Genomic DNA, 27,159 nt, shown 5'->3' on the forward strand with positions numbered 1-27,159 from the left:
TTATTACTAATACTACAACTACAAGTACTAAACACTACAACTTTTTGCAAACAAGACACAAGAGGGAAAAGAAAACTGGTACACAAGGCTATGGCTTGTGAATGATTGAAATACATGATGCAGAGTCATCTATTGTGCAGTTGGTATGAGAGACCCGATAAACAGATGAGATAACTGTTGTCTGGGAAGCGGCGAGTCAAATCAACAGTACAACAGCTTAGTTCAGAACTGTCAATTGAAATTACAAATCATGAAAGCACCAGGGTTTAAGCAAGTTGATGAAGGTTTTGTACGAATACTTGCTTGCTCCCTGGGGTGGCTTCTTGCGGAGAATGGAGTCCGATGTGCTGGCGTGAGGAGCTGGAGTCTGGATCTGGTAATAATGAGTGAGTTGGGTGGTCCAGACTTAAAAAGGTTCCATTGGAAGAGAGCTCCTGATTTCTGCTCTCATGTTCTCCTAGGCTTGAACCTCAACTCGACTCTATATTCTGAGGTTTCACCTCCTGTCGCTCTGAGTCACATTTTCAGACTAGCAAACTGCAAGCTTTCCACCGGTATGGCAGGAAGTGAGAAGAACCAGCAAGCAGCATCAAGCAGCCCAAAAGAGTCGCCTAAAAACAGCCTAAAACAGTTTAAAAACAGCAGCTTAAAAACACAGCAAAACAGCAGCACAGAGTTTCAGATAAGACACTGTTTTCAGTTCACAAGTTTCAGTCTGCCCGCCCAGAAGGTACACCCTAGCCAATCCCAGGGGTTGCAGAGTTCGGGGGGAGCAAAGTCAGCCCCCCCTGTCCACGGACAGGTGGGTACAGTTCCTGAATATGGTTACTCCATTAATCAAAGTATTTACAATTTAACAATTGCATGATTCCTAATTTTGCAATTTGGATAGTAGCTTTATTGTTCTGAGAGTGAAACAAGCAGAATGGTTTTAAACATGGTAGGGTTATCATGGATGATGGCATTATGTTAGTGGTACATGTCTCGATTTAAAGGCAGTGGAATAAAAGTCTAACCAAAGTACATAACAACACACATATGATATACACACATATCAACATACAACAATAATTGTCCTTAGACAAAATCTAAAACTAATCCATGGGTTTTACTGTCTTCTGGTCTTTGGTCTGACTGCAAATGACAGGGGTCCATGCCATTTGAGGGTTTGTGTGTGTGTGTGTGTGTGTGTGTGTGTGTGTGTGTGTGTGTGTGTGTGTGTGTGTGTGTGAATGGGGCATGGCATATAGTGCAGCATGTCTTGTGCCTTATGCTGGTTTGCCCAGTGATCAGTTCTTGGGTTGGTCACTCAAGTCCTAAAAATCAAAATCCACTGTGAGACTAAAGTTGGTGCCAGCTCATCTCCTTGTGTGACTTAGAGGTGAGTTATGATAACCAATGGTGGGGGTCATTTATCCAAATGGTACTAACAATTCACACTGGGGTGTGAATTGGTCTTCCTATCTTGCTGGCTCTTGTAGCTTGAAGGATCAAAGATGGTTTGGGTCAGTGGTCTGGTTTGGTGACCATGCAGGAGATGGGGGGGTTCCTTATCTGATCCTTTCTGTTTGCAGGAGGTTGTTTACATGGTCTGGTCAATGAGGAGTTTGGGACTCTCACTTTATTGGCCAGCATTCCTGGGGGCTGAAGAAAGAGCTGGTCTGTTGTTTGAGACTTGTGCTGTCTGCATTCGAAACATGCAAGGACTTAATCCTACAGGCCGTTCTTCTTCCGGAAGATATTCCTTCATTTGGTGCAGTCTATGGCATGTCGCTCCAAAACGTACCTTCAGTGTTCAGTTCAGTTTTGATGACCAAGAAGACCATAGCATATGATTCACATCACTTATCAAACCATTGAGTGACACCTCATGCTCCTTGATTTGGGACATCGTCATCCTGCCATCAAGACACGTGTTTAATCATAGACTAAATGTGACCTTTCAGTCATGCGCTACAGAGTCTCCAGTCTCAAACTGTTATGGCAAGTTAGAACGATGCTATACAAGTACAATATCGCTGCAGCAGCATTCAAGCCTGAACTGAGACACACTGATGAAGATTTTGGACAAAGACACTGTGCTCTTCGTGCAAAAGATATTTCTATGATATACATCTAAGAGTTAATACAACACAAGCAAGGATCTACTTAGGAGAGAACAATGTGAGTAAGTGCCATAAAGCTAAGTTCAAGTCTGATAGGATGTAAGTTCCAAAAGGCAGTGCATAGAGTGCATTGAAGCAGATTTTTCCCCCCCTTTTCAGTCCATCAGATGCGGAGGCGTTTGCGAAAAAGCTGGGTCTTTAGCTGTTTCTTAAAGATCGGGATGGATTCTGATTATCGAATGGAGTTTGGTAACTCGTTCCACCACTGGGGAACTACAGAAGAGAAGAGTCTAGCTAGCTACTTAAGGCCCTGTTGTGGTGGTTGTACCAGGTGCCTTTCATTGGCAGAGCGTAGTGAGTGGGAGGGAGTGTAAACCTGAATGAGGGAGTTGAGGGAGACGGGAGCTGTTTTAGTTGCCGTTTTATAAGTGAGCGTCCAGGTTTTGAATATGGTCCAGGTTTTGAATATGGTTTGAACAAGGTCTGTTATCACAAGGTAAAAACGGGTTTATACGAGTAAACTGTTTATTATTGTTTATAATTGCATCAGCGAGCAGGATTCAAACTTGAGCTAATATACCACTCCATTTTATGTTCATTAACTAGTGTTACTTATGAACGCTCTTATTTTGCTGTTACTGGTTCTAATTTTGCATTACTATTCCAATTATAAGACTTATTTTGGCTTACTTTTGCCCTTTTGACCCAAGACGTCCATGTGCCAGTTAGGGCGCTCTTCTTCCAGAAGATATTCCTTCATTTGGTGCAGTCTATGACATGTCGCTCCAAAACTTGCCATCAGTGCTCAGTTCAGCTTTGATGATGGAGAAGGCCATAGCATATGATTCACATCACTTATCAAACCACTGAGTGACACTTTATGCTCTGTGATTTGGGGCATTGTCATCTTGGATACATGTGTTTGATCATGTGTTAAATGTGACCTCTCAGTTGCTCAAAGGAAGTCACAGGGAGTTGCAACTGTTTGACCCTGACATGATTTGAACACGCAACCTTCTGATCTGGAGTCAGACGCGCTACCGTTGCGCCACAGAGTCTGCTGTCTCACACTGTTATGACAACTTAGAACCATGTTATACAAGTATAATATCTATCACTGCAGCAGGATTCAAGCCTGAGCTGAAATAAACTGATAAAGACTTTGGCCAAAGACATTGTGCTCCTCATGCAAAAGATATTTCCTCATTTGAGGTTTTGACAATGGTGGTGAAGAGTGCTGTGATAAACGTGTCGCCCCAAAAGTAGGTGTTCAGTTTAGCTTACATCTGGTGACAGCAAAGGCCAAAACATATGATTTAAATTATTTTCATGCCCTTACAATTTTACAATTACAATGTTACAATTTCATTTGGCAGTTGCTTTGATCCAAAGTGTCATACATCTGAGAGTTAATACAACACAAGCAAGGATCTAGTCAGGAGAGAACAATGTGAGTAAGTGCCATAAAGTTAAGTTCAAGTCTGATAGGATGTAGGTACCAACAGGCAGTGCACAGAGGTAACGCCTGTTAACGAACTACAGAAGAGAAGCGTCTAGCTAGCAACTTAAGGCCCTGTTGTGGTGGTTGTGCCAGATGCCTTTCATTGGCAGAGCATAAAGAGTAGGAGGGAGTGTAGACCTGAATGAGGGAGTTCAGGTAGGTGGAAGCTGTTAGTTGCTGTTTTGTGAGCGAGCATCAAGGTTTTGAATCTGATTCGGGCAGCAACTGGGAGCCAGTGGAGGGATATGAACAGCAGGGTGACATGTTGTTTTGGGCTGGTTGAAGACCAGAGCCTTATGATGGGCGGGATGAACTCATTTCTTCCAAAGTATATTGCCTCAATTGGTGTTTAGATGATGGTGGAGAGTGCAGTCTGACACTGATCTAAAATGTCACATAGAAGTTTGATTGGGTTTACATTTAGTGATGCATAGACCACTCATAATGCTCACAGTGACTCCTCATGAAGTATTAACAATGCTCAGGCCAACCACCTGCTCATTGGAAGGTGATCACCTGTGACCTTGACATGATTTGAACACACAACCTCCTGATCTGGAGTCAGACGCGCTACCGTTGCGCCACAAGGTCTGTTATCATACGGTAAAAACGGGGTCATACAAGTAAACTGTTTATTATTGTTTATAATTGCATCAGCCAGCAGGATTCAAGCTTGAGCTAATATACCGCTCCATTTTATGTTCATTAACTAGTATAACTAGTTACTTATGAATGCTCTTATTTTGCTGTTACTGGTTCTAATTCAGAATCAACTTATCAAACCACTGAGTCACACCTCATGCTCTGATTTGGGGCATTGTTATCATGGAGGACGCCAGTTCCATCTGGACACATGTGTTTGATCACAGAATAAATGAGACCTCTCAGTTGCTCAAAGGAAGTCACAGGGAGTTGCAACTGTTTGACCCTGACGTGATTTGAACACGCAACCTTCTGATCTGGAGTCAGACGCGCTACCGTTGCGCCACAGAGTCTACTGTCTCACACTGTTATGACAACTGAGAACCATGTTATACAAGTATAATATCACTGCAGCAGGATTCAAGCCTGAACTGAGATACACCGATGAAGACTTTGGCCAAAGACACTGTGCTTTACATGCAGAAGATATTTCCTCATTTGACATTGGTGATGGAGTGCTGTGCTTAACATGTCACCCCAAAATTTATCATAGGTGTTCAGTTTAGCTGAGATCTAGTGACAGCAAAGGCCAAAACACATTTACATGACTTTCATGCTCTTACAATTTCATTTGGCAGTTGCCTTTATCCAAAGCGACGTACATTAATACAACAAGCAAGGATCTAGTCAGGAGGGAACAACGTGAGTAAGTGCCATGAAGCAAAGTTCAAGTCAAATAGGATGTAGGTACCAACAGGCAGTGCACAGAGGCAATGCATAGAAGCAGATTCCCCCCACCCACCCCTTTTTAATACATCAGGTGTGGAGGCATTTGTGGAAAAGCTGGGTCCTAGGAATGGGGAGGGACTCTGCAGATCAAATGAAGCTTGGTTACTCGTTCCACCACTGGGGAACTACAGAAGAGAAGAGTCTAGCTAGTGACTTAAGGCCCTGTTGTGGTGGTTGTACCAGGTGCCTTTTATTGGCAGAGTAGTGAGCGTATACCTGAATGAGGGAGTTCAGGTAGGCAGGAGCTGTTTTACTTGCTGTTTTGTAAGCGAGCATCAAGGTTTTGATTCTGATTCAGGCAGCAACTGGGAGCCAGTGGAGGGATATGAACAGTGAGGTGACATGCCTCTCAGTTACTCAAAGTCACTGAGTTACAACTGTCTGACCCTGACGTGATTTGAACATGCAACCTTATGATCAGGAGTCAGATTCAATACCGTCGCACCACAGAGTGCTTTAGGGAGATGACATTTTGATCCAAAGTCAATCCTCCAAGTCACTGAAGGCAACTGTGCATTTTATGTTACATAGCATAAGCTATGTGCTTGGATGGAGGCATCTGTTCTGTGGCAACTTTTCTAGCCAGAAGGAACATAGAAAGCTTCAAAGCCATTTGCTGCAATAATCCTTATGAATCTTTTACACAGTTTTCCAGGATGTAACTGCTATTTTGACCAGTAAACATCTAGTTTTGTAAAATGCTTGCTGCCTTCTGAAGGGTAACAGTAGTCTTAAGCCAGAGTATTTGACAAGATCTTTATTGAATTCAGAAAGCTTTGCTCATGCTGATGAGATCCACCACTTAGTATCTATGGCCCTGAAAGACAAGAATGAACATTAATACAAGTAACAATAAGGCTTAATATTGTTTTACAATGTCCAGCTTACTTTGCCTGGGTTGTATCCACCAGCTCGGGAATGAGAAGGAGCAGAAACCCCACCTCTTGCACGACCTTGTCCATAAGGAGCAATCACAGGACGCTTCACAGGTGGCCTGGGGTCCTCAAAGCTCTGGGGGACTGCAAAGGTCTCAGTCTGCTGTGCAGGACCGGGGTTATCGGAGAAATGGTATCTGATGTAGTGAACGTCTTCCCAGTTGTTGCTTCCCTGCTCGTTGCTGCTGCTGTAGTGACTGACTGTGCCCGGAGGATACTGGCCGGTCAGGAACATGTAGTCGTAGTGAGGGTAAATATTCCAGCTTCCACCAATGCTGGACTCTGGCTGAGGTTGGCTGGTGAACCCTTGTCCAGCAGAGATTGGCGCTGGAGGAGGCAGAGGAGGGAGCAAGCCTTGTTCCTCGGTCTCCCTCTGGTAGTCACCGTTCTCAAAGGCTTCCTCAAAATGGGACAACTCTCCTGCCTGGTACACTGGTCCAGGTGGAGGAAGAGGTGGACTCACATTCTCAGGTCTACTGGAGCCAACGCCATGAGTGCCCACTGACATCTCACCCACAGAAGAGATACTGGGAGGTGCAACAATCCAGTTGATGTCTGAGAAGAGGAATAAAGAGAAAATGAGTAGCAGGTTCCAACGAAGCCATGTTCAAGAATTTGAATCCAAGAGTAATCAATAAGCCAAGAGCTGCTGGTAATAACTGATCTAGATCCACAAGACAAATAGATTTGTTACCTCCTGAGGCAGGTTGGAAAGCAGCTCCAGGCTGTGTTGAGCTGGCAGGGCTGTTTGTCAAAGAACTACCGCCGTATCCTGACAGAGCAGGCCCAGAAGAGGAGCTAGAGCCAAAGGACGGTGCTGGTTTTCTCTGAACACCAGTCTGAGTGGAACTGGGCGCCCACTGTGGAGCAGGCAAATAAGCTGGTTCGGAGACTCCTTTAGAAGGAGCATTGTAAGGCATCGCAGCTACAGGTGCAGACTGGCTAGAGCCAAGATAAGGGCCAGCATTGGTGTTATAGCCTGGGGCTGAGCACAAAAGAAAAAGTTCATTAGAAGACAGTTCAACTGAAAACATAACGTCTTCCTGTAGTGGATGGTGATAGTTTACCATGCTTAAGAGGAGTGCAGCATATATCCACAATCAGCAAAGCAAAGAGGGAAGCCCTGTGATCATTTTAAAAAGACAACACATCAACAAACATTTCCCAGCAAACATTTACAAGACTACTTGAAAAGACACCAACTGCTTACCCTGAGAAGAACCAAGCAGTCATCATGTTGAAGGCCAAGACTAAAGAATCTGTCAAATGTGAAGGGTTATAAATGTTGCCAGAGATCAGCCTGACCAATCAGAGCCTAATCAGTTAATGATGGACAGCTGCTGGTGGATCGGCACTCAAATGTCAGCAATTAGTCTAACATGAGTCAGGTGCAAAAGGTTGATGGGTTCCCTTTGTTATCTCAGTTTGTGCAGGTGCTGGGTAAATAAATTGATGTTTTATTTGTGTTTGCTGACATTTTGTTTGACAGATTTTTGTGGCTTTTTAAAAACCTAATTCAGACATTAATCCATTCAATTCCTCTGAAGTATACCTGACCACAATGTCACACTTCGGGCAAAGTTTTGTCCTTTTACTGTTAGGGCACTTTATGTAACACTGTGAAATTATGAAGAAATATTTCACCAAATGACCTGAAATAAATGATGGAATAATAACTGCAATATCATATGGGAAATCTATCTAAGCCTGACATTGATTATCCTTTGTATCAATATACACATAGCTTGTGTTAGTACTAGGGCTGGGCAATATATTGATATTATATCGATATTGTGATATGAGACTAGATATTGTGATATGACATAACTGTCGTCTTTTCCTGGTTTTAAAGGCTGCATTACAGTAAATTGATGTAATTTTCTGAACTTACCAGACTGTTCTAGATGTTCTATTATTTGCCTTTAACCTCTTAGTCATTATATCCACATTACCGATGATTATTTATCAAAAATCTCATTGTGTACATATTTTGTGAAAGCACCAGTAGTCATCTCTACAATATTGATATCAAGGTATTTGGTCAAAAATGATTTCATCCATATTGCCCAGCCCTAGTTAGTACCAACCTTCTTTCTACATTATGATTATTCTAGTTATTTTAATTTTACCAGTCTTTTTTTTAATACTATGGCCATTTAACTCTGCTTACCCTGTATTTTATTTTTTTATTTCAGTTTTTTCCAGTTTATCATTATTACTTCAATAATTTGCGCTAAGTTTATTCATTCACATTCTCCTCCTGCCTGTTTTGAAAAGTGCTATATAAATAAAGTTTATTACTATTATTATTATAAATATTATTAATACTTTGACAAAATGAGAATAGACATAATAGATGATCTGTGAACATGTATTCGTCAGAGGCCATTTTTGCATCCACTTGTCTTCACCAGGTCTGTCTTTATGTCTTTAATGTGCATCATAAGATAACAACATTGTTATTTTATCAGTTAAACTGACTGAACACTCTTTTGTCGGCCAGTTTATGTTTTGTGTTCAGTAAAATCCAACCGATCAGAGAGGATCTTTGTGTCAAAATTTAATTCTTTGCACTATGAAAAACTTCAGGATCTATTTATCATTACATTTCATTATCAATCATGTTTTAATTGATGAAAGGCAATACCAATACTCTCACAGGGATATGCAATGTTACTAAAAGACCATACGGGGGCGCCACAGACTAAACAACCCAAGCGTGTCCCTTTATTAGCTACACAGTATTTTAACACATTATACAGTGTAAGGTGGTGGGCTAAATTGTTTAACTTTTTTATTGATTGTATTTATTTGTTCTAATATATTGCCAATCAGACAGAAAATGGTGAGATGAGACAGCTGCAGCGTTTTTATTACTTTTTTATCATTTTATTTTATTATTATTATTTTATGAGAGTGGTGATGTCATTGGGTAATCTCAAAATGGATTTAATTTAATTATATTGGAAGACTAACACATTTTCAAAACCTTTTAATACTGCAGCCCTGTTTTAAAATCTTATATTCAGTTTAATAACAAGAACTCCAGGCAGTGGCCCTTTTCTATTACTTTGCAAAAGAGGTAATTTAATGTTTTCAGAGACTGTGCAGGAGGGCATTTGGACCTGGAGGAAGACCAGAGATGGGTGCAGAGCAGCAGTACAGACTAATGTAGTTTATCAGAAAACGAAAAAAAGAAAAAAGCTGTCCACCCCGCCCAGCCTGTCAACAGCGGCCGCAGCATGTGGGTCATCACATCCTATGGTTCAGACAATATGTGGATGGTATGGACAATAGGATCACGGTAGGAGGCCATAACATCACGTAAGTTTACATCCTGCCATGAAAAGGCACCAGACATCACACAGCTATACATTGAAATAGATCAGAAGCTCTCTTTTCCGGGAGAAATCCTTATCCTATGCGCGACACTTAAGTCACAGCTTATTTTCTACACGGCTAATAAATGCATCTCAGTGTGGGCAGCAACCACAGACCAGCAATCAGCGCTGAGCAGGGTTGAGCAGACACTTAATGACAGTGTTTTTTGCAGCGTGAAGTCAGCGGAAGGGAGTTGTAGTCCTGAGTTTTTATGCATTGATTTTATCTGTGTCATTCAGACACTTTTAAGCATATCTAAGTCATGCATCTGCTGTCAATGTTTGCTGTGCTGAACTTAAAGATCATGTAGCATGGACTGGAGCTTGGCCAGTCCTTATATAAACTGTAGCTTAATTGTGTGTAGTCTTACTATTATGTATGAGCTTGTGTGCTTAGAAAGAGAGAATGACTGGGCTGTTCAGCAATGTTAAACCACATCCTGGTAATAAATACATTTTTAAAAAGCATGCTGTATGGCTTCCCTACAAAGCAGAGATTTGCATCTGGGTGCCATAAAGGGCTGTGTGCAGTTTGAAGGTGCTCATCCTTGACGTTTGGATTAGAGCAGCAATGATTAGTCAATTTATCGATCAACAGAAAATGAATCTTCAACTATTTTGATAATAAATTATTAGTTTTTAGTCATTTTTTAAGTAAAAAAGGCCAAAATGATCTGGTTCCACCCTCTATAGTTAATACAGTATAATACAAATTAATATTTTTTTGGTTTCTTTAGTCTTCTTTGATAGTAAACTGAATATCTTTGGATTGATGACTGTTGGCTGGGATGAAACAAGACATTTGAGGATTTTACCGTGGGCTTTAGGAAACAGTGATCAACATTTTATACTGTTTTCTGACATTTTATAGACCAAACGTTTAATCGAGAAAATAATTGATAATGGAAATAAATGTTAGTAACAGTCCTAGTTTGGATGCCACACAAGTTCACCTGATCTGTATACTGTATTTGGAATAAAAATAATCCATTTGAAATATGTAATAATGTCTATATAATCCTTTTGGAGCTTCCTCCCCAAAACAGAATGAGCGTGATAATCATGTCTTTAAATCATGGCAGGACCCCAAAAGAAGGTCACAGGTCAGAAAAGTTTGAGAAATTGGCGTGGTGTTTGTAAAATGTTGTACTGTAGTATTTAGTACTGGAAGCTGTAGTATCAGTAACAAATGTAACAAATCTTGTGCTTGTCCCTTAACCTTAAAAAACCTATACCCTTGCAAAATCATAATTAAGATTAATATCAATAATAATTCTAATTGACTTTTGTGTGGCCAACAAGGAGGACTATTTCCCTATTATTATACATACTCCAATATAAGTTATGTCGCTGGATGAATAATTTAATATTTGATTGTGCACAGTAATAATCCATAATTCCCCTTAGAGACATAATACTATTTGAGTGCACACATTCCTACATAGGGGAAATGTATTGAACAAAAAAGTGGATTTCACAAAGAGAGAGATTGTCTTTCAGAGTTTATTCTGGGATCACACACGTATGCACACAGACTCAGTGTCTATGTTAGACAAAGAGCCCCGAACACAGACAAACAGTTGTACTAATAGTGGTAGCCACGCCTGTCACGGAGCACTCTGAACACTCTGTGATCTGTCTGTTACACACGCTGCGGCTGCATCCCGACTCATTACCTTTTTGCAGCACCCTGCTGATACTCGCCAGCAAACATCAAAGAACAAAATTAAATGTTCGGCTCACCACATTAAGGTACAGAACATCAACAGATATGAGAGTGCACAATCATCTTTCAAATGGAAATCGTCCACTTCACGTATATACCTAAGTATTACCAGATAAGGAGCTCATTTTCCATTACACAAATTAAAATAAAGTTAAATTACTGGATGCAAATCCACTGCTGTATGACTCATAGTCATCAGCAGACACTCGTATCCTCTATGGTGATATTCTGCCAGGCCTGGACTGTTGCCAGTTTCACTTCTTGCATTTTTCCGAGAGGTTTTTTTACCAGTTTGACGAGTCAAGATCATTCCAACATTCAGTCACTGTTTGTTGCATGGTCTTTAGTTAAGTTAATTCTCCCTCAGAAACAGAAAATGTGTCACCCCCCTGCTATGCTATGCATGATGCACTCACTGTATGTGACTATCGTCAATGAATCGACTTTAATTGACAGGGGTTTAGTATTTTTCTAGGGTTGAAATGCGTTGCTCTTGAACTTTTAAACATTAACCAGGTCGTCATTTCAGATGTGTGTTTAACCCCATCGGAGGGCGGAGAGACATTGATTTCTTCATACTCTGCTAGTGGAGGTATAGATTCAACGTGGGTAATTCAATCAAACTGAGTCCAGTCTCATTCAGTTCAATGCATTTTATAAGTTTATACAATTCTGTTCGATCAAAAAATGTTATTTGTCCATGAGGGGGACATGAAGAAGCCCACATAGCATATGAAATGTACAGTGTTATTATACAGTGCAATGTACTACATTGTCATTGAGAAACTCGAGACAGAGCAGGATATGATATCACATTTAGCGATTTTTGGGATTGTGTCAACTGGTTATTCTATTAATCATGTGGGGCATTTTATTTTTACTTTTCTCATATACTTTAAAAAGAAGAAGTGGTGGAAACATGGTGACGACATCTGTCTCAGAAGTTGCTAACGTTGGCACGATTTCAGAGTGTGTGTTCGACCGCAGATGCACACACTAACCCTTACCATCACAACTACATGGCTACCCTAATCATAACCTAAACCCAAGGCTGGATTACGAAACCAGGGTCACTGTGTACAAACTAGTTTGTGTTTATGTGATCAACAGTAACTTTATGCTGACATGATAAGGTGGGTCCTGCTGATCTTGAGGCCCCCTTTCTTTAAGAGCTTTCTTGTGTGAAAATCAAGCTTTTGTACCTTAATTACTTCAGGCGATATTGTGCTTTATTAGTGCATATTACCAAACCTGGAGCTGTGTGTTATTCCATCAGAGGAATACTGTTCACACTGCACAGAGATGTGGAGGAACATTTGGTTAACAGGGGCCCAACAGCTCATTATTGACCTGGAGCCCTCTTGCAAGTTAAACTCTAAGCTTTACCCTAAAAACCAAGTCGTAACCCTCTAACAGCCCTTTGACCAGAGCACGTGTTTACATTACTCTCCTGTTTTCTTTTGCCACTCATCATAAGATACTTTGGACTTACAATCATTGATAAATTTACAGTGTCTGTGCCAGACTCTGGTCATTCTGACAAGTTTGAATACGCAGCTGATTTGTTGGACTCATCGTACTGTGAGCCGGAGTATTCAGAGAAAATAAAAGGAGCTAAGAATAATAAACTGTACAAAACAATTTCCGCTGAAGGTCCACTTCTTTTCCTGTTCTCGCCTCTTTGACCATATCACAATCTTGTTCATTCAAGTCATTCTTGATCTTGGAAAAAGCACTTGACAAAAACATTTTTACTCACTTACTTGCTTGCTAGATTAACTTTTTAAAAATAAAGAAATTGGTTTGCAATGTGGAAACAAAATTTAACAGATGCAATAAAAACACGCAAAAAAACATGTATGTATATATGTTTTATGACATTAATGGAGGTTAGTGGCACAGAGGAGTACAGTATAAGCTTTATCATGCTGTGGCTGCACACACAATACATGCAATCAGGATAAATCCATTCTTAATTTTGGTCTTCTCGGGATTTGTTGGCATTAGTGAGGAGATGAAATAATGCCAGCATTATCCTTTAAACTATAGTGAGTCTGTATTGTAAATAGAGAGAAATCATGTAGCCTTAAGACCTTTGTTTACCTTCTTTGTAGTTAGTATCTCTAGGCTTTGTTTACACACACACACACACACACACACACACACACACACACACACACAGACGTAAGCTGGGTGAGTAATCTTTGTGAGTGATGTTTTGGGTAAAGACTCAGCCGTTGCTTTTAGGAAGTGCGTACCAGCTTCTTTGCGTGCTACTGTGTGTGTTAAGAGAGCTGTGTCTTGTGATCAGGTGGTGATAGTGGCAAAGCATTTACAGTGCATGAGGTCTTGTGAGTCGTGCTATAATTAAAGTAAAGACTTCCAGCAGTGACCAACAGTGACCTTCCCCTTCGACCGGGAGCAACCTGCTGGAGTACACTGACAGAAAAGAGATGTTTGAACATTATGCTAAGTATCTGGTTCTAATGATGAAGATTATGTATCAGCATGTGCTCTGATTGCTCATCTGCCATCGCAACTGTCACATAGCAACAAACCTCTATATGCAAATTGATGCATTATTTTGTTCTGACTTGATCCCCTTTGTAGTAATGTCACTGCAGCCAATTTGTATCCCTCTTCACCAATGAAATAAGCCAAAGAAACAAACAAACAAAAAAAAAACTGAAATATAGAGGTTTGTTGCTATGTGACAGTTGCGATGGCAGATGAGCAATCAGAGCACATGCTGATACATAATCTTCATCATTAGAACCAGATACTTAGCATAATGTTCAAACATCTCTTTTCTGTCAGTGTACTCCCGGTCGAAGGGGAAGGTCACTGTTGGTCACTGCTGGAAGTCTTTACTTTAATTATAGCACGACTCACAAGACCTCATGCACTGTAAACGCTTTGCCACTATCACCACTATCATATATATATATATGATATACCACTATCATATACATATATATATATATATATGTATTACTGTAACTCAGTCTGGGGGAGTATTCATCCCTCTAACTTTGTCCCTATTTTTCATCTTCAGAAACATCAGACTCATTCATCTCAACTATTGTTCTTCCAGTCAGACATCCTCAGTGTTTGTCAAATCAACCAACTACAGATCACTTTATTTGTATGCAGTTCTTTGAATGGGACCCTTCCCTCATATTTCATGAACTGTATTCCTACAATCATCAATTTCACAATTATTTCACTCCAATGACTATAAACTCAGGCCTCCTGTCTGCCGAACATCTCAATTACAGTTTGGTTTAATTGATGTTCTGCCATCTCATATTTTGAACTAAGCACCTGCACAATTTAAGAAAGCCGTTAAAGGTTTGTTTTTACCACATTGTTATCCTTATGGATTATCCTTGTAAACTGCCCAATAATAATTAGTCATTCAAATTGTATTTTCATTACTTTGTGTACTTACTTTCTGCTTTTTTTCTCCATTCTAACAGAGTAAGGTACGCACTGGAAAGTGTCCTGATCAAGTCCCTCAGAGGGTTTTATGTACCTCTCCATCACATTTTCTGTTGTTTACGTACAGTATATATTAATTTGTATCTTTTGCATGTGCATATGTAAACAAATAGAAATCATAAAATCAAATCAAACAGCACTTGCTGAACCTCGACTCTGATCTGATTCCCCTCACTCTTCTCTCTTTTTGTCTTGTCTCTCCTTAAGAACACACCCTCAGTTTATACATACAGATGTAATCAAATACATTTCATGAAGATATTTGAATATTTCATGAATATTTGAAATGACACTTCCACTGTAATCACAAAAAACTAAGAAATGAACTAAGTTGGTATTTCATTTACAGTTTATTAAATGGGTAATTTAGCATCCAACAATTTAGCTTTGCACTTCCATGAAGTAGGGGACTTGGTCGGAATTGATGCATCAGATATTCAGACTTTTACTCTCTGAAGTGGGCCAAACTCCAAAATCCCTTGATCCTGCCCTCCCCATAATGCAATTTGACTTATATTGACTTATAAACCGTTTTTCCCTCCCTGTTTGCAATGCAGGCTTTTTGTCTACATATATAGTCGACAAGCTCATGCCAAGATGATTCGAGTGATGCCGCTCCTCCGGAGTCACAGAGGACATTTAACCACCTTTTTCGCACACAATGTGCTTCTAACAATGACTGGTATGTTGACTTTGACATACAAAGTGTCATCAAACAGCTCAAGTGACATTGGCAGGAGTTTCATTACAGCTCACATGCATGAATCATGCAGACCACCTAAAAAAAAGTCAAATTTCACTGAATATAAAAGGTGTCCCTGCATTATGATAACATAAGCAGCTGGACAAATTCTGACTATGATTGTCTCATGTTTCCACAAACAAAAACATATACCATCAGAATAATTGGACAGATGCTGTAATCCAATAAGATATACCATCAGGTGTGTTCACTCTCAGGTTGAATATCGACTGAACTCATATGGTTTGGTAATTTCCAAATCTGATAACTTCCAACACAACTGAAAGGTTCAGATGAGGTTTAACTTCTGTACTGTAGCTCCTTCTTTTAAACTTTCCCCTTTGTGTCTTCCATTTGTAAAATGTATGATTTACTTCTCGAGAGATACAGAAAAGTCGTGAGGTTTTCCTTTGGGGGAAGCCTGCAGCATCGTGGCAACAAGTCATGTGTTACTGAAGCATCATTTCTCACTCAGCCTGTTGAAGATTGATAAGGTCTATCAAGGATGCTTTGTTCATATGCATCCAGTTATGACACAGAGGGCCAGTTTCCACACAGCACTCACCATGTTGTCTTCTTGCGCGAGTCACATGAACTTTTGGCTGAACCGGTTTTGCACTGCCAGCATCTACATTTGGAGAATGTCTAACTTCTTCACTGGTGCAGATGTTTGGCTTCCTGGGAATGCAGGACTGGTTATTTTCTGCAACTGAGGAGAGGAGTTTTCTCTTCAGCGCAGTAGAGAGAGTGACTGAGAGAGAGAATATGACAAAGGGGAGGGGAGGAGAGGGAGGGAACTGGTGAGGAAGAGGAAGGAGCTGAGTACATAAAGGAAGAGAGTGGGGCAAGAACATAGAGGTCAGGTTTCTGGGGAGACCCACAGAGGCTGAAGAGTACTACAGAGAAAGTCTGAGTCACATTCTTTTTTAAAACCAGAGAAAACTGCAACTTAACAAAAGTGTTTTTGTCTTCCAGGATATCTCCTCTTTGTGGATTCAAGAGAAAGGTACTTTGTTTGCAATCTATATTTGCATATTTAAATGTCTTTCTGTTGTTAAAGTGGGAGTTAAGACAGTTTTATGACTATGACTTACCAGTATCACAAGAAGGATTTATGTCATTCTGCGTCAGTGTTTATGCAGTGTTTATGCAATCTCTTTTTGGAAGAGAATTGACCTAGTGGCATGGGGATTCAAGCAACACAGTTTGTTTCCAGATGTGAGCGCTCGTTTTGCTTGTGCAACTTGTGCAAGATTTTCTATCCAAATGTTTTTGAACATGTCATGCAGGACATTTATGGAAGTTAGATCATTGTTGCTGTAGGGGTGCAGAATGGGGTAATGTCAGCACTTCTTTTTCTCCAAATATCTGAGAAAATATGATAAAATGTCCTTTTTGTGTTCTCGTATTTTTGGCAGGTAACGTGAGGAAAGCCAGCTGTTTGCCTGTGGATCTGTCTGTGGACTGTCTGCTTGTGTGTGTGTGTGTGTGTGTTTGTGTGTGTGTGTGAGAGCGCCAGGGGACAATGCCAGATTGTGAGAAGCGCTTTTTGGTGCAGCGCAGCCTCACCTTCGCTACAGGTCTGGTGGAGAGCCTGTGTTTCTCCGGGGCCGTGTTCGGATGGGCTTCTCTTGTTTTTGTCCTCAAGTCGGAGGGATACTTCCACTCTCTGTGCGTCAACACGACACAAGTCAACACGACACAAGTCAACAACACGGTCTTAGGTCAGTTAAGTGTCCTCACCTCTAGTACTTTGAACTCTGAATGTCTGTAGAAATGATCAACAAAGGATGTGCTGCAAAACACAGTTCAACTCAACTCAACTGTCGTCTCTTTGACTACATCTGTTTCTTTCTGATAGATTGCAGCGGACAGGATGAACAGTTCTCTCTCATCTTCACCATCGCCTCCTTCATGAATAATTTCCTCACGCTGCAGAATGGTTTCCTCTTTGACCGGTTTGGCACCACAGTGGCTCGGCTCTATGGAATGTGAGTCCACCTTAAAAACACCTTAATTTAAGTAAAATTGTCACAGAATTTAGATAAACTCCAATGTCATTTCTTGTCAAAAACAGAGTTACCCAGTAAGCCCACCAGCCTGTTAGGAAGAAAATCACAAACATTGACTCTTTTACATCAGTGAAGTTCACTTCCAACCTGGAACTGGTAGTGTGTTGTTTTTACACACCAACTACTGACATATAACACGAATAATACACAGATTACCTCAAAGTACTTTATGCATTAATAAGATTTAGAATAAATTAATAGAAAAAAGCAAGAAAAGAAAACATAGCAACCCCTGTTTGAATTATTTGTGCTGGCAACACTTTGATCATTCAGGTTTCTCAGCCAGTACTTTAATTTTTTGATGCTGCAGCAATAAAACAACAAAGAGTCGCAGGCTGCAGCAGCCTGCTGTTCTACCAAACCAAACACATTCTCAGTAAAGACAGACGGGCTTCTGTCCTCTTCACTCCTTCCCTGCATGGCTGTGACTCCCGACTGCCTGTGGTGGCTAAGCTAACGCTACTTTGCAAAGAGACAGGCTATGTTTTTCAGTCTGTCTCTGGTATTTCCCTCTGAGGGTTTCCCAAATCTGTTTGCTTACAACAACGGCTGTTTACTCTGCACATACAGAGAGCCAAGGAAATTGTATAGTTTTAGTTTGTGTTTATGTGAAATGGTAGTATGTGTGTGGATAAATATGCTGTTCATGCTCTTGTGAATCAAAAGGGACACGAACTGTAGGACAGTAAAAAACAAGAGGGAAAGAGGTCAAAGCAGCCCTCTTAAGAAAGGATGTTTCGTAAAGTAGCTGAAGTTTCCAGACTGCAGTCACACAAATGGAGATGCAGCGTACATATTGTACATGCCAAAGCCGTCTGACACTGTAAGCAAAGCAGAATGTAGAGAAATGTTTTGTGAGAAAAGGGAGCAGTAAAGAAAAAAAAGCAGTTAAGGGCATTGAAATATCAGATCCTTACAAAAATTAAAACTAAAAAGAGGAAAAGAGAGAACAGTTAAGAAATAGAGGGGTCAGGAGCATTAATCAACAGAGGATGAAGAAACAGCAGAAGGAAATTTGGCTTTTAAGTAACGCCTTCCTACCGCCTCAGAATTCACATCTATCACATAACATAAACACACAGACGTTCACACACATAATTGCCCAGTGTTTTGCTCCAGATATATCTAAATCTTCAATAACAAACTGGCACTGAGGACATCCATATGTTTCCACTAAAAGAGGGTGGAGGGAAAATAAAGGGCAAAGGAATTCAAATAGTTGGACAAGAGGATCAGATGAGATGAGATGGAGCCGAGAGAAGGTTATTAAAGTCGGGCAAAAGTTTTCCAAACATGACAGAAACGCAGAGCCTGCGTGTGAATGTATGTTTACTATGATATCATTTTATCAAATGTCACCTTTTTTATGAAATAGTGACAATTTGTTGATTGTTATTCCTATTTTCCTACCTTAAACTCATTGTTTTTTTTAAAATCTAGTCCTTTAAAGCCAGCATCATCACTATCAGCTTTATGTTTGGTACTGTGAAGGCCTCAATGTACCAAAAAAAGTCATTATGATTGATGAAATTTCTTTTTTCCACCAGATTTCTTTACACCATGGGTACCTTGATGGTGGCCTTCTCATCCCCAGGTGAAGATGTTTTCTCTCTTTGCTTGTTTTGTGCTCTTTCAGGTCCTTCATGTCTAAAGAAATATTGGCATATATGGACTGAGATGTTACAGCTACCAGGTGTGCATCCTCATTTTTCTCATTTTTGTCATTTTTTCCATCAGCTCTGTCCGTCCTGCTCTATCCAGCTCTCTCTGTCCTGGCCGTGGGAGGCATCTTGTTCCTGATCACAAACATGCAGGTACGGAGGTGGTTATTCAGACTGAGGTGATTGTTTTCATGATCAGTTAATCTGCGCGTTATTTTCTATTGTGGGAAATCTGCATCACAGTTTCCCAAAGGCCAAAAAATTATATTCAAATTGTTTTTCAATTTGTTTTGGCCAAGCAACAGTCCAAAACCCCCAAATATTCAATGTATAATGAGTGTGTTTACGTGCACTTGAGTGACATCCTGGTGTTGTTCTTATTCAGGATATGACAGACATGAAATCTGGTTATTCACTTTCCTCTTTACATCAGTGGACAGTATCCAGGTTTTTGATCATCTGTGTCCAGTTGTGTCTTCACTTCTCAACATTTCAGCCGCTCATTTTTCTACCAACAGAGAATGTTCAGAAACGTGGATCAGGTGCTTAAATGCCACAGTGTCCTGGTTTCTACTGGAGTAATCCGTATAGCATATCCAGGTTTCTAAAACCAGTAAACGACATCTACATGTGCATCACACAAATGGGATATTCCAAAAACCTGATTATAACCAGGATAGTGGTGTGCATGTAAAAGAGAAGGCAGCAAATCCTCAAATTGGAGATGCTTGAACTGGAAAAATATTCTGTATTTTTAGCTTTAAGATGACTTATGTAATACAACCAGTTTGTTGGGTAATTTTATGTCTCAACTCAGTATGACTAGAATGCTGATGTTGCAATTAGGAAATGCCTGCAAAGCAGTTACGAAGTTTGACTGTATGATTGTTAAATATTGTATAATTTCCAGCTGTGCAAAGAACACCCGTAGGCTTCTGTCACATTAGTTTTAATTAGGTCATATCCTGAATGTTTGTATGGGCTAGTACTCGATGCCTGCGTACATGCTCAGTGAGTGAGTATCAGGAAAAGGAAAGTTCTCCGACAAACACAGTTGTTACAACTTTTTTGGAAGCCACGGAGCTTTGACTTTATGATCTTAGTGTTAGCCAGATAAAAATATTGAGGTCTGCCCTCAAGTCATCACTAAACTGGAACACAGACAAAAGACAGAGTGTCACTGCGATGTGGGAACTTCCCTTGACTGCAGGGCTTTTCTCACACCGAGCTCATGATCTTATGGGGAGAAAACACAAAACCCTGTTGGGGATGTTTGCTATGTTTGAGTGGTGTAGCTGTGGCTCCAAACCACAACCTCATATCCAACCAGGAAGTTCAACTCAGCACTCTTGATACGTTACTCTGCTTAAAAACACACTGGAATATTTTAAAAGTCTACATAAATACATTTTATTAATATTATTATTGAATGACAGAAAACAGACACATAGATGCAACATTCATCACTTGTAATCAATTTCTATTTTCCTCCCGCAGGTGGGGAATCTGTTCGGCACTCATCGCTCCACCATCATCACTCTCTACAATGGGGCCTTTGACTCTTCCTCAGCACTCTTCCTGGTCATCAAGGTGAGAAACAGAGTGAAGGTTTCATTCACTGCTGTCATTTATATTTAAGTACCACCTCATGTACTGATGATGATCTCCACCTTCTTCTTCATGTCTCCTCCTGCAGTTGTTATATGAGTCTGGCGTCTCTCTCTGCGCCTCTTTCCTGTTTCTGTCTGCCTGCAGCATCATTCACCTGCTCAGGACTTTCTTCCTGCTGCCCAAAGGGATCATCCCCTACCCGCTGCCTGAAGGTTACACATACGGGTACGAATCCCAAACCAGGCACACAGACATCTCACATACATTCTTGAAGGATGCATCAAGCAAAAATAGGACTCATTATCTCCTTTTTACTATTAAATACATATTTTTTTTAATGTTTTCTTATATGAAAAGATTAGTGAAAAGTAAATAATACCATCAATAATACAAATATCCAAGCAAAAATACGATTTTAAAAATATAATTTTCAGTGTAGTCAAATAATTTCTTGTTTTTTCTAACTTAGAGGGACTCTGTCTCAGAAGAGTTTATGATCCGGGCTCTTTGCTGGATAACCTGTTTACTGTAAACATACTGGTGAACAGTACAGTTTACAGAACAGACAAGTGTAGTCAGTGTAACTGTGTGCAGCAAAAAAACAAGTTTTGTGCAGATGAAATCGGTTTAAACCAATGTGCTCCTATAAAAAAATATTTCTCAGTGAAAATCCATAAAAATGGAAGCACCAAGTTTTCCTCGTCTACAGAAATCAGTGTGTTTAAAATGTTGTGGAAAAAAGTGTTCATGATAAATGAATTCACTTGAATCACTTAGAGGCAAACCAACATGTAAAAGTCATTTTTCTTGATGATCCCGACACTCTTTGAAAATATCTTTCATGTCCTGTTGATTATAGTGTGTTTGGACTCTAAAATCTCAATTATAAACTAAATAATTATTAAAGAACTTCCACTATGCCCACAGTCTGTGATTGACCCTATTGTGACCTTTGACCTTTGTCAGGATAACCTGTGGTAAATCAAAGAGTTCAGAGCAGACAGTGGCGAATGGCAACGCAGATAGAGAGACAGAGGAAATGCCACTCGACAAGGGCGCCCCTGTAAAAGAAGGTGTGTGCAAATGTGTGCAGTTTAACATGGTACAGATATAAACACAATATCACTGAAATAAGTTTATTTTATATCTTGTCTCTCCACTCTCCCTTTTTCTTCCACTTCTTGCTGCCCCTTTGTCCTTTTTTGCTCTTTTCATATCTGTGTTTCCCCCTCGTCTCTCTCAGTTAAGAGTTTCCGTGAGTGTTTACTGTCCAGGTTATTCTTGGTGCATCTGTCCTGGTTGTCGGTGATGCAGCTCAGACATTACCTGTTCATCGGCACCCTCAACCCCATGCTGCAGCGGCTGACGGAGGGAGAGCCCTCACTGGGTAAACACACACCAACACTAACATCACATCACTGTCTAAACAACAGTGGGACTATGTGCAAACCTTCCTTATTTCGTAAAATTTTTATCATTCTCCCTCAGCAAGGCGAATTCCCTGAATATTTACCAACATTTAGCCTTCAGCACAACTTTAATATTGATATTGCATTGGAACTGAACTGCACACTAATGTGCCTGTTTGTGCACGGTTGTTGATTTTTGTGTCATAATTTTATAAAAATAGATTCTACTGACTTCAGAACTAACATAGTAAAGTGGAAAATAATTTGAAAAGATGGTGTTTAAATTTGTATTTGTATACATAACATGTTTCTAACACTGTCTCTTTGTATAAATGCCTCTATAAAAATAAATCATCTTTGCCTGTGTGTCTCTGCAGTGAGCCAGTACACCAATGCTTTTGCTATCACTCAGCTGTGTGGCGTGCTGTGTGCTCCGTGGAACGGCCTCATCATGGACAGACACAAGGGCAAACCTCGCGCTGCAGGTACCACACTAATAAAGACTGAACCAGAGCACACGCTTAACCGGTCAGCAGATAAACCATAATTTGTCAGTGGGCTCTTTCATGTCAAAATACAAAATAAAAATGAGTTACAAAAGTCTTATTACTAATAGAACTGGTAAAACAGCAGTACAGAAGCATGTTCCTCTGCTCTACAGGTGTGTGCTTTCATTTTGTACGTGTGTGTATGTGTGTGTGTGTGTCTGTGTGTGTGTGTGTGTGTGTGTGTGTGTCTGTGTGTGTGTGTGTGTATGTGTGTGTGTGTGTGTGTGTAGGAGAGACTGAACAGGAGGCAGACCTGCGGGCCTCGGTGCTTTCTCTCTTCCTGACGACGCTGCAGTGCGTGCTGTTCTCAGTTTGTGCCGCCACCCCGTACCTGCCGGTGCAGTACCTCACCTTCATCCTGCAGGTGGTCAACCGCTCCTTCCTCTATGGTGGCAACGCAGCCTTCATCAGCATTGCGTGAGTATACTCGCAGACCAAAGTCAGACAGTATGTACCCGAGAGGGGCGGCACATAGAGACATACATACACTCACATGCATCCACAAACAGTCACACATAGGCACCTGAGCAATGGAGCAAGTGGAGCAAATGCATCCCATGCAAAGTTATGGTTTTGCTGCTCTACTTTTTGTCTTTTTAAAAATAAACTTATCATCATACAGTCCCCACAATCAGGTGATTATATTTAAGCAGCCTATGTCAATGATCATTCTTCTATTTACAGCAAAAGTGTGCAGTAATGTTTTACTTTAAGTACCTGTATTTAGCATTTATAAGCAGTATACCAATATTAAATAGATGGTTTATAACACACTATAATGTTGCTGTGAGTAGAAGTAAGTGTTTATTAATGTATTTGTCATTGACTATAACTCCCCCTGTGGGCTTACATAAGTGGAGGCTGATGTATAAACAGATTATTAATGGTAATATAAGTTTAATGTGGTTGTGATGATATAAAATTGTCATTAGAGAATACATAATTGTTGAAAAATACCTTAATAAGCACCTAAAATGTCCTTATATCTGCTTATAACTACATTAGAGTGAGTTATAAACCATTTATTAAATGTTTATTTAGTGCTTATAAATACCACATAAGGGGACTTAAAGTAAAGTGTTACCATGTGGGTACGTGTGTGTTCAAAGTGAGAGGACGAAGAGTGAAGTGCGAATTCAGCTGATTCAGTTGACTTGAATTAAATAAAATTTATGCTTGCTAGTTTTATTTTAAAGGTATTTTTACAGCTAAACTAAAACAATTCTGGAAAGTACAGTATGTGAATCTGCTCACGTCCTTTTTCACCACTTCCTTCCCTTTGCGTTGTTGTCATTGCATGTGTGTGTGTGTGTGTGTGTGTGTAGTTTCCCATCATGTCACTTTGGGAAGGTTTACGGCGCGGTCATGGCTCTGTCTGCAGTGTTTTCAGTGCTGCAATATCCGTGCTTCGCCCTGGTGAAAGGACCTCTGAATGGAGATCCTTTATATGTGAGTACATTACATGATTGATGCAACAGCAAGTCTCCGACACATAACTCTACTCAGTGTCTTTCTGCTCTAGTTAGTGATTTTAACTTTTTTTTAACCACATTTTGCTCTTTACCTCCTTTACCTACATCTCTATAATCACAAACTCTCCATCTCTCTCTCTCTCCTCATGCATCTGCAGGTGAATATTGCTCTGACACTGCTCAGCCTGCTGGCCTTCATCAATCCCCTCTATGTCTACCTGCACTGTCGAAGTCTTGCCTCACAGCGAGCCAAGAGCATCGCTGCCTCCTCTTAAAGTCTGTGAAATGAGATTCACACTTAAAATGTCCTTAATATCACCAGTGACACTGGTACTTCTTCAGTTTATCTGATTGATAGTGCTTGTGTGGCTGTGTTGCCACATGTAGTTTCTCCATTTATGGAGAAACATCAAGCGCTTTCCAGTTACTTTCAGATCACAGTCAAGTGTTGTTTCGGGTACAGTCATAGTACATTTGCCACACTCTTCTCTGAGCATGTTCACAGTTTGAATGTTTCCATATAAATGACTAGCTTCTGGGCCCGTAATTATCAAACTACCAAATGTAAAATTTTTGACTTAAGTGAAGGATAAAAGAAAAAATGATTTACTTTTACTCCTACTCACAAAACTTAGGAATAAAAACTATAAAACTTCTTCAAACCTCTAGAGCAGATTGTAGATGACTGCAGTACAGAAAAAGAGCTGAGCGCTCCTCTGTTTTCTGTCTTATTGATGAAATGATACATTACCGAAGCAGTATTATTAAGAATAGAGTTGTTTTTTTAGTATATTATTAATATTTGAGAGAATGTTAAACCACTTCTTCTTTTTTCAAAGTTTAACATTTACCAGGGGTGCAAACAAACAACAAGTACACATCTGGAATTGATCAACTGATTTAATGTTATTATATCCTGTGAGGACTGCCTAAAAGCAAAAAATGAAACATTACTAACCTCTAAGAGGATATCCGATCACTCTCAGATGGACTGCAAAAAAAGGACTCTCCTTTGTCTGATTTTATTGACACACTGACGTGTGTTCACCTCATTGGTACAAATTCCCGAAACTGAATCACTTCTGGCACAGTCCTCCTCCAAGTCCATGTGATATTATTCTCAACTAGAAAGCACTTTGGGTCACCTCCTGTTGTTTTTAAACGTGTTATATACATAAAAGGGACTTGTCTTGATTTATCTATTTACACACTATAAATATATTATATAGTTGTTGATTGCACATGTGTGTTATACCCAGAGATTTAAAGATTCCACACAAATAAAATGAACTTTTTAAAAACTTAATTTATATGTTCTTGCAGAAGAACACACAACAGTGCAGATTTTTTTTAATATTAAGAATATGCCAGATGTAGGGTCAGTCCATTCTTTCATGTGATCACTTGACAGTTGTCCTTAAAACTTTTACACTTTGCTGTAAGTACGAGTAAGTCACTTGATAAATGCATCTTATTGCTCATATTCAGCCAAAAGTGTTTTTACTCTTAAGTTGGTTCTTTAGAGCTTAAAAGTTTGATAAATACAGGTCCTGATGTGCAGCCTGCTGCGGCTGACAATGAGCATAAACTCCAGCTGTTGTCAAATTTTCAGGATGCATCATTTTATTTTTATACACACATTTGATTTTTTAAAGTGATCTGATGCATGAATCAAACCGTTTAACACTTTCAGCTGATTTCTAAAGTATCAAACACGCAGTGCTGATGGGATTTTTAACCGAGCTTTAACAAGTTTAAGTTTTATCTGTTGTTTTATTTGCCATTTTTGGTAAAATTACTCATATTGGCTGCTCTGATTCTTTATGTTTCCATAACTGTGATGTGTCCTATGTTGCTTTTTTTTAATTTAATCCCATAATTTAACATGCATCTTTGTGTTTTTGTATGCTATGTGTTTTACCAGCTACCAGCAGCACCATAGCTGTGGTAGCTTCAGAGTGCCAGGTGATAACGCACTTTATTGAGCAAAGCTGAAAACATGGTTTATATCAGTGTGGACCTCTTCAAGTTATCTCTATCTAAATTTTTTAATCTTAAAATGATAGTATAGGACAGTAGGATGCTGAGTGTAGTGACAGCATTAGAGATATTTAGAAGCCAGAATCACAAATATCAATCTGTGTTGTTTTAATTAAGAGTATCAGTGATTTGCAGGTGAAAAAAGACGACTCGTTCTTTGACAATCCAGTGAAGCTTTACTGTTAGAACAAAGGTCCTATTTGCTCACTAACATGATGTCTATGCACTGTTCTCATGCGAGTTCATTCAGATTCATCAGTGCAGTTCAGTTTCAGCGCTCTGTGAGGAAAGTAGAGCAGGCAGCACAGCTCTGCCATCTGCTGGCCTCACAGTGACCCTGTTAGCGACCTCTCTGCCAAATATTGACCAACAGTAATGAGCTCACTTCATGTTTTAGTTGCATCCAACATATGAAGTCTCAGGTGTGTATGTGAGTAGCAGAATTTGGGGTCATGAAGGATTCAGACTTCCAGTGGAAATGTACCATAATAATGTCGTAAAGGATTATAAAGGGAAATATGTCACCTACAGTTTTTTACCAGTAAGTTTATGTTTCAGGTAGACGGTGTATTTTTCTAAAGTGCCAAGATTTGCCTTGTGGTAATGTTGTTGTATTGTAACTATAAATATGCAAATTCTGAAATATATCTTTTGATATGAGCCTGTTAGCGCAGCAAAGTATTGCTTACTTTTTTTTACTTTTGCCCACAAAATGTGTCAGTTTTCAACTATTTAGGCAACTGTGAATTACAGCTGGTATAGAAAATGCAATTGTTATTTAGTAAGTTGAGATTTGTAAAGACTATGCTGTATGTTTTACACTCTGACATACAAGCATTCAACTATAATAAATAAACAAGTGATATTTGAAAGCTAAACCATGTTTTCTGAGTACTTTTTCTAAACCGTCCATGTGATGCAACAGCCAGCTGAGAGGAAAGACTAATTCCAATAGTATGATTTTTTAAAATATTTATTACAGCAATTAAATTGCAATTTCTTGTAAGTTGTGTTTTTGGGATACA

At 39.8% G+C, this 27,159-nt stretch overlaps 2 protein-coding genes and 3 non-coding genes across 12 annotated transcripts; 1 reads left to right on the forward strand and 4 right to left on the reverse strand.

Annotated features, from left to right (window-relative positions):
- Nucleotides 1-3,091: 3,091 nt before the first annotated feature.
- trnaw-cca lies at nt 3,092-3,163 on the reverse strand. Its single transcript has one exon. It is a non-coding gene; the product is annotated as a tRNA-Trp (tRNA).
- Nucleotides 3,164-4,125: 962 nt separating this feature from the next.
- On the reverse strand, nt 4,126-4,197 carry trnaw-cca. The gene has a single exon. It is a non-coding gene; the product is annotated as a tRNA-Trp (tRNA).
- Nucleotides 4,198-4,529: 332 nt separating this feature from the next.
- trnaw-cca lies at nt 4,530-4,601 on the reverse strand. Its single transcript has one exon. It is a non-coding gene; the product is annotated as a tRNA-Trp (tRNA).
- Nucleotides 4,602-5,779: 1,178 nt separating this feature from the next.
- Nucleotides 5,780-7,239, reverse strand: LOC121902561 (protein PRRC2A-like). The gene is made up of 5 exons (XM_042419922.1): nt 7,183-7,239; nt 7,040-7,095; nt 6,667-6,957; nt 5,926-6,527; nt 5,780-5,854 (listed from the first exon to the last, which is right to left on the reverse strand). Exons 1-5 carry the CDS (start codon nt 7,206-7,208, stop codon nt 5,840-5,842), a joined length of 990 nt encoding a protein of 329 aa, XP_042275856.1. The 5' UTR covers nt 7,209-7,239; the 3' UTR covers nt 5,780-5,839.
- Nucleotides 7,240-8,747: 1,508 nt separating this feature from the next.
- Nucleotides 8,748-26,794, forward strand: slc43a3b (solute carrier family 43 member 3b). 8 transcript variants are annotated; one of them, XM_042419926.1, is made up of 15 exons: nt 8,748-8,817; nt 9,073-9,276; nt 16,297-16,327; nt 16,880-17,045; nt 17,183-17,312; nt 18,941-18,987; nt 19,131-19,207; nt 20,552-20,644; nt 20,751-20,890; nt 21,632-21,738; nt 21,909-22,052; nt 22,452-22,559; nt 22,853-23,039; nt 23,948-24,071; nt 24,253-26,794. In XM_042419926.1, the coding sequence occupies exons 2-15, from the start codon at nt 9,215-9,217 to the stop codon at nt 24,367-24,369; spliced, it is 1,533 nt and encodes a 510-aa protein (XP_042275860.1). In that variant the 5' UTR covers nt 8,748-8,817; nt 9,073-9,214; the 3' UTR covers nt 24,370-26,794. The 8 variants fall into 8 exon arrangements, with proteins under 8 accessions (XP_042275860.1, XP_042275859.1, XP_042275861.1 ...); XM_042419925.1 differs by having other exon boundaries at nt 8,756-9,276; XM_042419927.1 differs by having other exon boundaries at nt 8,757-9,296.
- The last annotated feature ends 365 nt before the right edge of the window (nt 26,795-27,159 follow it).

This window comes from Thunnus maccoyii, chromosome 8 (assembly GCF_910596095.1).
Source record: "Thunnus maccoyii chromosome 8, fThuMac1.1, whole genome shotgun sequence".
NCBI classification, from domain to species: Eukaryota; Metazoa; Chordata; class Actinopteri; order Scombriformes; family Scombridae; genus Thunnus; species Thunnus maccoyii.

Coding starts and splice junctions, on each gene's coding strand:
- slc43a3b (XM_042419926.1), top strand. CDS start 9,215: ATGTGGGTCATCACATCCTATGGTTCAGACAATATGTGGATGGTATGG. Junction 18,988..19,130: donor GGTGGCCTTCTCATCCCCAG/GTGAAGATGTTT, acceptor TTTTTCCATCAG/CTCTGTCCGTCCTGCTCTAT. Junction 19,208..20,551: donor TCCTGATCACAAACATGCAG/GTACGGAGGTGG, acceptor TTCCTCCCGCAG/GTGGGGAATCTGTTCGGCAC.
- LOC121902561 (XM_042419922.1), bottom strand. CDS start 7,208: ATGATGACTGCTTGGTTCTTCTCAGG. Junction 7,096..7,182: donor ACTGCTTGGTTCTTCTCAGG/GTAAGCAGTTGG, acceptor AAATGATCACAG/GGCTTCCCTCTTTGCTTTGC. Junction 6,528..6,666: donor TTTCCAACCTGCCTCAGGAG/GTAACAAATCTA, acceptor TCCTCTTCTCAG/ACATCAACTGGATTGTTGCA.